General features: G+C 38.5%; 1 protein-coding gene across 5 annotated transcripts; it reads right to left on the bottom strand.

Annotated features, from left to right (window-relative positions):
• Positions 1-19: 19 nt before the first annotated feature.
• On the bottom strand, positions 20-5,186 carry LOC309693831 (uncharacterized protein). Of its 5 annotated transcripts, none has more exons than XM_082513401.1 (12): positions 4,935-5,158; positions 4,173-4,198; positions 3,785-3,870; positions 3,604-3,636; positions 3,418-3,507; positions 2,935-3,006; positions 2,523-2,826; positions 2,165-2,267; positions 2,033-2,085; positions 1,845-1,923; positions 1,127-1,623; positions 24-929 (listed from the first exon to the last, which is right to left on the bottom strand). In XM_082513401.1, the coding sequence occupies exons 7-12, from the start codon at positions 2,523-2,525 to the stop codon at positions 627-629; spliced, it is 1,038 nt and encodes a 345-aa protein (XP_082369527.1). In that variant the 5' UTR covers positions 2,526-2,826; positions 2,935-3,006; positions 3,418-3,507; positions 3,604-3,636; positions 3,785-3,870; positions 4,173-4,198; positions 4,935-5,158; the 3' UTR covers positions 24-626. The 5 variants fall into 5 exon arrangements, 3 of the variants coding, with proteins under 3 accessions (XP_082369529.1, XP_082369527.1, XP_082369528.1); XM_082513402.1 differs by having other exon boundaries at positions 1,158-1,623; positions 4,935-5,098; XR_014272741.1 differs by lacking the exon at positions 1,127-1,623 and having other exon boundaries at positions 20-929; positions 4,935-5,186.
• Between the last annotated feature and the right edge of the window lie 4,734 nt (positions 5,187-9,920).

Below are 9,920 nucleotides of genomic sequence, written 5' to 3'. Positions count from 1 at the left end.
TTTCTTTTTACATTCATCGGGTTCCAATCGGCCCAAATATCAAAGAGAAATTAAAAATGCATGCCATGGAAGATTTCGGGTCTTAGGGGGTTAAAATGACCAGACCCCTCCGGCCTGTTTTCCAGGCCACTAAATTAAACCCAGTCAATTACCAATTGAACAGAATAAAAACCTACGAGGTCCACTAATAGTCCAAAAGTCCAAATCTTTAATAGAAAAGACAGGCAGAACTCAAACAAACAATAATCCAAACGAGGAGCATATATACACACTGGAAAGTAAATAATTATAAGTTATTAAATCAGACTAATTAAATACAGTAAAACTAATAAGGGAAGACGAACACACGGGAAATAAAAATAACAGTGTAAACATACCAAAACTCAAAATAAAACAGGAAAGCTACTACAAACTGAGTGTGACACAATTACATTCATATTGAAACATATGTGATAATTTTCTTTCTTTGTAGCATTTTTAAGATATGTGTTAGAACAGTCATTATGCTGTTTGGATTAGGAACCAATCATTTTTGCCAAATAGTTAACACAAACTTAGAACAACAATGAACAATTTTCAAGATTCTGATTTACAGAACAAACAAAAGTCACAAAAGGTTTCATTATTTAAGAGACAAGATCAAGTTTTTCACACAGGAATGAAATGACAGAATCCAGTGCAGCGGGGCCAAAGGTGTGTGTCAGCAAACTGAAGGTTGAGGAATCAGTCAGCTCATGTTTAAGATTGTGTTGGATTTTGAGAAGAGTCTGTCTGTTATTAGAAAGTAAGATTAACAATGCCAATCTTCCGGCAAACCCGAGGGCTAGCTCCCCAGCCTCCTCTTCACTCAGAACACTAAACACCGTTACTTTAGTTTTGGCCTTCTTAGGCCTGTCAAGAATCATTGCGGGCAGTTTGGCTTTACGGCCCTAAAAAAGAAAAAGTGCAAACACCAAAAGAGCAGAGAGAGACACACACGCGCACAAAGTTAAATGCTTTTGTTTACATGGTGTAATTGTGTATATGTTGCAGCAAATGCACAATTTCCAGCCACATTGTCACTTCATTGATACGAGTAACCCGGATTTATTTCAGGTGACATCAAAATCACGAAATGTATACCTACCCCAATCAAACCTCTGAAAACATGAACTGACATGTTCTCTGCGTTGATTCTGCGCTTGATCTCGTCTTCTGTTATTGTGTAGGTTTTCTTTTTTGAGCTTGGTACAGATAAGCGACCATGCACTCTGTAAACTGTACTAGTTCCTTCTGAATCAGTTTGGAATTCTGTATCTGCATCGATCCTGTCAACATCATCAGCAGCAGCATTATCTGTACTCAGACTTGTGCCGTATACTTCTGCTTCTTTTTCGTTGTCTTCAGTCTGTGTACCTTCATCTCTTTCAGTCTGTGTACCTTCATCTCTGACTGTCAGTCTTCCTATCTCACTGTTACTTGTCGATTTGCTGCAGATGTTCTCTCCCTTAGGAACTTTTCCTTTGTCATTCGCTGCCTGATGCTTTCCCTGATGACATTCTTCACTGGCTACTTCTATTGCTCCTCCTGTATAGCCACCCACTATGCTGCACAACTCCTTTCCCTCTGCTGTGCTGCACTGTGCTGTTACATAAAGAAGAATGATATAAACAGCACTATATCAATTTAATTGTGAAGAGAAATCCCCACAATACGACACAGTTATGTCTAAAATAGTTTTGTGTAAAAACTGGATCTTGAAACGTCCACTTTAATTACACAGTCCTGGTGTGCAAAGGCAAAATTACGAAAAAAAATTTCACTTTAAACATTTTTGGACATTGTTTAGTTATATTGTGACTTACTCTCACAGAAGATACAGATGCCACAAACAGACTTTGAACAACGCATGTGCTTGTATGCACCACATTTCTGGCACTGCACCTGTGAATTTAAAAAAAAAAAAAAGAAGAAGAAATAAACAAACAAAAAACAAATGAACAAAGTCCATTAAATAAACAATCTATATGGCTAAGGACATGTCATAGTGTACCCGGTCTTTGGCTGCAATCACACACCAGCACTGACTGCACTTCCTAGTTCGATCTGCAAAATATAATTTGTTTAAGTACAAGTTACATTTTCCAATGTTAGAGAAAAAGAAGGCAGCTAATTTTATCTTTACCTATTGAGGAAAATAAGTAGTGGCAAAGTCGGGACCTGAGCTTTGTGATTTCAGTGTTGTACTCCTCCACTTGTGTTTTACCGTCAATGAGAGATTGGGCAAACTAATAATTGACGAAGAAGAAAAAAAAAAAAAGAACAAAAAGAATTAGATTAACAAAGAAATGTTTGTTTGTTTTTAACCCCCCCCGAGAAAAAAAACAAAAAAACAGAGCAACCAAAGCAAAGCATTACTGCTGAAATGGTTCAATCTACAAAAAAAAATTGAGATTTTACCATCCTGCCTCTAAGGCTTTAAAAACTGACTAGGCAAAAATGTAAACATTACTTATATAGGTTAAAGCTATAGTTTTCAGTACCATTATGACATGCACTCCACATGAGTTCCCATCCTGTTGATGTGGGTGGCTCACATGTGACAAGGTCCACTCTCCAGCGCAGCCTCTTGCTGAAGCAAATGAGCTGAGAGATCGCAGTTATTACAAATAAAAAGCATATAGAGAAATCAATAACCACGTTCGGTAATGATTTCAATTAAATTAAATATGTTATGTTAAATATGTTAATTACTTACCTCCATTTTTTCAACACCGCACTTTTTCTGACCTCCGACTCGCCAAATGAATTCATATAGACTATGGTCCTCTTGGGTATGTCACAAAACTGTTTTGTAAAAAGATGGATATGGTAGGCTTGGGCCTTGAGCTTTCCTAATGAGGGACACCGAAAAGTATCATGCACTAGAGAGAGTGCAAAATCTGTGCAACTTACAAACAAGGTCCAGTGGCTGCCGTTTTCCAGACAGGCTCCAATCAATTTCTCATACATCTGAAAGATGTTTTTCTGGAAATAAAAATAATGTGACAAGAATGTTTTTCTGTCAAGAATGACACTGCAAAACTGCAAAAGCTTGTCAGGTGAGACTTGTAATTAATTCTGCAGATACACAAACATATAGAAAGTGTCATTTTTGGTTTACATTAATTAATTTCTATAGTGTGTACAAAACAAATCAAGACCACAGACTCAACACGCACCACTCAATTTTTGGTGTTCTTTATCAGTTGGCCAAGACAGAAATGTTTTAATCTGTGTGCATTGCTTTTGAACAAGTCTTTACACAGAAAAGGTTTCAGAAAGGTATTTTTCAGGTTCTTCTGACAAGGCTTCAATTTTGGAAAATGCTGTTTGTTTATAGTGGCAACTTATAAACCCTTTGTGATAAGAACATAGTTACCACAGTCCAAGTCATACCTTCAAAAAGTATGCACTTTGTGCTCTTGTGGACCCATCCAAAATTTTTCCAGTGATTTGGCTTGGTATTGGATAAATGTGAGGGAAATTCTATAAAAATAACATAAATACACCTATGTTTTCAAATACATTACAAAAAACGTAAACATGCTATGTCATTATGATCAAACAAGCTTTTCAACATACCTCACACTGCAAATAGATTAGGCCATCTATTACCTTATAAAACAAATAAATAAATACATATAAATAAAAACAGAACTAAGGAATACGATTCATTAAGTAAATTGTACAATAAAGTGTATTTAAAGCAGAATTTAACATTAGTTTTATGACAACATAAAAGGATTTTTATGTCAAGAGGTACCTCATCTGAAATGTTAGTCTGGTCAAACAGGGATTTCAAACTTGAAATACCAATAGAGTTTGGTCCAGCTTCTCCCACAAGGTAATCTGTGAGAAAGCATATGCTGTAGTCAACAGATATCATTTTCTTTTTGCATGCTGCAACCATCATCCATTTCAGTCTTCTAGGAGCTTTGTCTGGTTGTAGTTCTTTTTTCTCCTCCTCATCTATTAATTAAATTGTTTTCTGACCTTCCTAACTGTTTCCGACCTGTCTTCCCAATGTGATGTTTAAGCAATATATGTATGGTCAGAAGGGGGTGAAATTTTCATTGCAGTTGTACGTGTAACATTGCATGTGATAATAAAAGGCTTGATTGGTTGATTATTCAACATGAGTTGACATTTACCTGACATTGTGAAGGAGTCACAGTTTCTGTAAGGGTGTAAGAACATAACATGTGGATTTGTTACACTTCTTTTTCACAAGTTAATAACAATCAATAATTTTCATTCCATTATTTACAAGCTATCACACGATGTCCCAGGGACAACATCTACACGATGTCCCAGGGACAACATTTACACGATGTCCCAGGGACAACATCTACACGATGTCCCAGGGCAAATTCTACATGATGTCCCAGGGACAACATTTACACAATGTCCCAGGGACAACATTTACGCGATGTCCCAGGGACAACATCTACACGATGTCCCAGGGCAAATTCTACATGATGTCCCAGGGACAACATTTACACAATGTCCCAGGGACAACATTTACGCGATGTCCCTGGGACAACATTTACGCGATGTACCAGGACAAATTTGTAAATTTCTGGATTACTGTTAATCTCCATAGAATCAAGAACTCATGTCCAGTTTCACAGCTATGGACCAGTTAATTATGTTTCCAGGTGATAGTTTGATTCATAGATTCAGCACACAACCATAAGTCTAGGCCTTTTAGTCCAGATTCTCTTCACTTATGTTTGTAAAATGATCAGGGAAGCTACTGCAATTTTGCCTGACCCAACCCCCGGGCCACGAAACACCCAAAAAGTTGGGGAACGCTGGTCTAGAGAACACTGGTTAGCTAATGCTGTCGTCAAGTAGCCTATCGCTAGCAAACAAACAGCAAGCCAAGTGAGGAACATATGTATAATGCTTACCGTTTATTAAAGGAAAGTATCCTAAATTGACTTCAAATTCGGCGGACAGGCGAATTGACTTCAAATTCGGCGGACAGGCGGCGGTTTTTCGCTTCTTCACTTGTATTTCGAAATAATCGAAGGCGGGTATTTCGAAGTCGCAAAGGAATTACGTCACAAGAAGGTGATTGGTCACTTGCAATGTTGAACCTGGAACAACATTAATTATGATGATGTGGGAACAATGCTGACACGAGGAAATCAGATCGTCCTTATTTTACCACTAGTTGACCTTTTAATGATGGAAGGCTTACCAGCCACATTTGAAACACTGTCCTCTGGATTAACACCATCATCAACACCAATATTTTAAATGCAAATTTTCGCAATGACAAGATCAGGAGAGATGACCGAAACCAAGGACATGAATGTACAGACAAAAGGAATCAAAAAAGGAATCCCCTCTCTCATGATACGTGAACAAGACCCTGAGATACATAAACTCTTTCACCTGGGTCAGCAACTCATCCCTAACTCGGAGTGGGCGCTCCACTTTTTTCCAGCTGAGGAACATGGCCTCAGACTTGGGGGTGCTGATTCTCATAAAAATCCTCCCTAGGGGTCCTCCCACCAAAGACTGCCTCAGTGCCCAGACTCATATACCTCATCCCCAGACTCTATTTCCTCTACAGAAGAAGTGTTAGTGTGATTGAGGAGGTCCTTGACGTATAAACTGACAACGGTCTCTAGTCTTGTCAGCCGAGGATCTTTATGGTCATGGTCGGCCTCCAGATCTGCTCTGTCTTTCTTTGCCAGCCTCCTGGTCAGCCCTCTTAACTGCTGTGTCTCTGCCGCTAGCCTCCTGAACTCTCACTTCTTTGTTTTGGATTTTTTTTTCTTAAATATGGTCCTTCTTTCCCTGTCAGTACTCTTACTGGAGCATTTTGGGTCACCTGAAGGTGTTTCAGGGAATTTTTACGACAGCCTGATAATAATGAATTACAGTAGTTCTGCCTAGAAGTAATAATGCATAAACTAGTTTTTCAACATCACTCTTAAACAGGATGTTTCTAATTTGAGAGATTTTGCGCAAATGAAAGAAAGCAGTCCTACATATTTGTAGTCAGAAGAGAGTCAGACACACGAAAAAAGCTCTAGTCAGAAATGCATAAGAACAGGGGTCTCAAACTCAATTTAGCTGAGGGCCGCTGGAGGCAGAGTCTGGGTGAGGCTGGGTCGCATTAGGTTTTCCACAAGAAAGGCATGGTTAAAAAATTCCAATCTTCGCAAATCTCTTTATTTTTTTTTTTAACACAAAATATGAAAAATAAATAAGCAAATTAAGAATTAATAAGAAAATTAATCAATCTGTAATACAGATTGATATAGACTCAATACTTGAAATGTGCAATTCACTTGTATTTTTATTTTTATTCCTATTTATTCTATTTATCCCCTTCGTATATTTTATTTATATTGTCTCTGTATTTATATATATGTGTGTGTGTATAACTCTGTAACTTCTGTCGGTGCTGTGCTTTTTTGGAAATCGAATTTCCCAGAGGAACCCACCCGAGGGATTAATAAAAATAACTGTGAAAAAATAACTAAAAATCCCACTGACGTGTGTATAAATCTATATACGTATAATGTCCCGCTGGGCAGCAACTTAAAAAAAACAACTTTTTTTGAAGTGTTGTGAACGCAGCGCGCTGGGGCGAATGTCCGCGTTTGCCCAAAGGAGGAAGCCAGCCAGGTACAGAAAAGAAAGAAACACTCCATACGTCATACATTAAAATACATTATCAAACTCGCGGGTCGCACTAACATTAAATTTTCATATTAAGGTGGGGGCCAAAAACTATCGTCCTGCGGGCCGCGAGTTTGAGACCCCTGGCATAGAGGATTGCACTGTTGTTAAGCGTTGTTTTGGGTGTTCTGCGTGTACACGAATAGCTTTTCATGATGTACTTTCTGGATAGCAGGAATGGTATCTGGAGCAAAGTTCACATAGCAACATTGGCTCCATTAGAGTTAACCTCTAAGTAAAATGGGACGTGCTTGCCACACTGGCAAATACTATTATACTCATTTAGTACAGGTCAAATATTACAGGTCTGCCACTGACTGAAACTGTATTTAAGTTGACATTAAATCCAAAAGGTTAAATTCAAAAGAGAGATTATTAAAAAAACATATCCAGCAGCTCTGCATTTGTTTGCAACTCAGGTTCTTATTCCAAAGGGATCAGTGGTAACTTTTTGTTTTGGTAAGCACTCCAGTCTGTCATGGCTCTCTGCACAAATGTCTTTACAAAGCTTTTCCTAACGGCTTCCTGTTGAAGCCGTTAAATCCAAAAGTCTAGGTGTATTGTTTGGGGAGTGTCTGTGTTTGATAAAACCAGTTTGATCCAGGTGAATTATGGATGAGATGACTTTCTCAATTCTGATTGTTACTGCCTTGGTTATAATTTTCATATCTGTATTAATTAGTGAGAGTGATCAATAACTACATGTGACAGTGGGATCCCTGCAAGGTTTAAGAAGAACTGTGATAGCAGCTGTGTTTAAATCACAGGGAATAATACCAGTTTGTTTTATTCCTTGGATACATTTTAAATATATTGGGCTGAGCATATCCCAGAAAAGCTTATAGAACTCAGCCGGGAAGCCATCCAGCCCTGGCACTATATTGTTTGGTATAAGAAATATTACATGGTTAATTCTTTTTCTGTTAATGGAGCTTCTAGCTCTTATCTGTACATCTGTCAAATGTAGTACATTTATATTATTAATATTAAACGTACTCCTTCAGTTTATAAATATGCTTACGATCCCCAGCCAAAATATCCCTAAATTTTTCTTAACCACTTATCCAATTCACTTAACACTTACCCAATAATTAAGGGGGCTGGAGCCTATCCTGTCCGACATTTAGAGAGAGGCAGGGTACACCCCAGAAAAGCTGCCAGTCAATATTTAATTAGACAAAATAATTCCTGATATTAAAGCACAAAAAGACACAGAATCACATCTACAACCAATTTAGAGCACCATCTATCCCAAACTTCATGTTGCTTCGCTGTGGGAGGAAGATAGAGTACCTGGAGAGCACCTGTTGGAGGTTATTACTAGGTGAAATGAATATATATGTTGGGGAAAGGACATGGCCACTACCAGTAGTCCTGTGGGGGTGGTCTTTTATCTGTGATCTATTATTGAGTGTTTGTTGTGTGATCCTGGACCAGTTCTTGACCTTACCCCCTTTGTCCCAGGGCCTGTTTTATAAAAAATATATATATATATATATATATAAAAATATTATAACTGACCATAAAACTCAACAAAGCTAGTCACCTCAAAGTAACTTTGGCAAGAAGACGAATTAAACAGGAAGCCGGGAACAAAACCTGACATACTGGTAACTACCTCCAACAAATCCAACATGTTCTATTGAATATGTTACTAAGTAGTAAGGTGGTCATCTCTTAATACCAGAAAAGCTGCAATTTTCAAATCACTATGTGCTTTGATGATTACATAAATGTGGAAATGAGGAACAGTTTCAGACAGATGCAGCATGAGGGGAGGAGTCAAACAAAAACTTAAGGTGTGTTGAAGAAAACCTGCCAGCCATTTAGGTAGCCCTCTATGTATAACACAAAACGTGGAATTTCCCTCATCTCACGATTAACAAATTCCGCATCTTTTCTTAACGTGGTTTCTGGAAAAAGCCCTGGACTCTCCAACAACTTTTTGTTTATTTTCCGGCAAGCTTCTGTTAATGCTTCTTGTAAGTACTTCTAAAATTTTCTTCTATTTCTGGTTCTGCCCTTAAATCCTGATGTTGGATACTGTGTTATAATCTTATTGTAGTCATATTGTAGTCTCATTGTAGTCAATGTGCGATTTCCCAGGCTTTTCAGCATTTATTAAACAAAAGGTTGTTATTACGGCGACCGTGGCTCAGGGGGTTGGGAAGCGTATCTGTGGTGTTGGCCAGAGGGGCCAACACCAGTAGGCGGCCTCGCTTCTGTCAGTCTGCCCCAGGGCAGCTGTGGCTGGCTACAACCGTAGCTTGCCTCCACCAGTGAGAATGCGAGAGTGAATGAATAGTGGCATTGGGTGCCTTGAAAAGCGCTACATAAATCCAATCCATCATTATTATTATTATCTTCAAGCAGTTTCCTTTTTTCTACATAAAAAAACACATACTGAAATTTCTAAGGTACTGTAGACAATGAAAAACATTGAATTTTTTGTTTAACTGTTCAGTTTTAATTTAGTTGTTTTTCTATTACTTAATTACTTTGATGTAGTATGATTGCAGATAAAGCTTTAAAACTTAAGAAAATACAATTAAAAGTCTGAATTTTGTGCACGCATTCACATTTTCCAAAGCCATGCAGTGGAGAGGAAGAGAGAGAGGGGAAGGGGGGTTGGGGGGCTATAATCGGTACCGAGCAGCTCTGCGTTTGTTTGCAGTTCAGGCTCTTATTGTGAAGGGATTAGTGATAACTTCCTGTTTTGATAAGCGCTCGAGTTTGTCGTGGCTCTCTGCACACAGTCTTCTCTGCACACAGTCTTCACTACTGCCACAAGATGGCAGTATAAGCCTCTAAATAAACAGTCGTGCTCTGGCTAGTGCTCCCACACAGAAAGAAACAGAATCACATCTACAACGAATTTAGAGCACCATCTATCCCAACCTGCATGGTGCTGGACTGTGGGAGGAAGACCGAGTGTTGGAGATTACTGTTAAGTGAACAGAGTTTTGGGCAACATTACACTAAAGTCTTGAAAAAATATAATAACTCACCATAAAACTCAACCAAACTAATCACCTCAAAGCAACTTTGGCAGAGCGGAAGAGGAATTTAAACAAGAAATGGGAAGCGGGGAACAAAACCTGACGTACTAGTAACTACCTCAACCTCATTTTTCACCTCTGAGATGGGAGATAACATGCTTGCTACAGTGCAGGGAGTTCATGAAGACTGCAGAACCT

This window comes from Aulonocara stuartgranti, assembly GCF_965226115.1.
Source record: "Aulonocara stuartgranti genome assembly, chromosome: 18".
Classification (NCBI taxonomy): domain Eukaryota; kingdom Metazoa; phylum Chordata; class Actinopteri; order Cichliformes; family Cichlidae; genus Aulonocara; species Aulonocara stuartgranti.
This window is presented reverse-complemented; position numbering and strand designations above follow the sequence as displayed.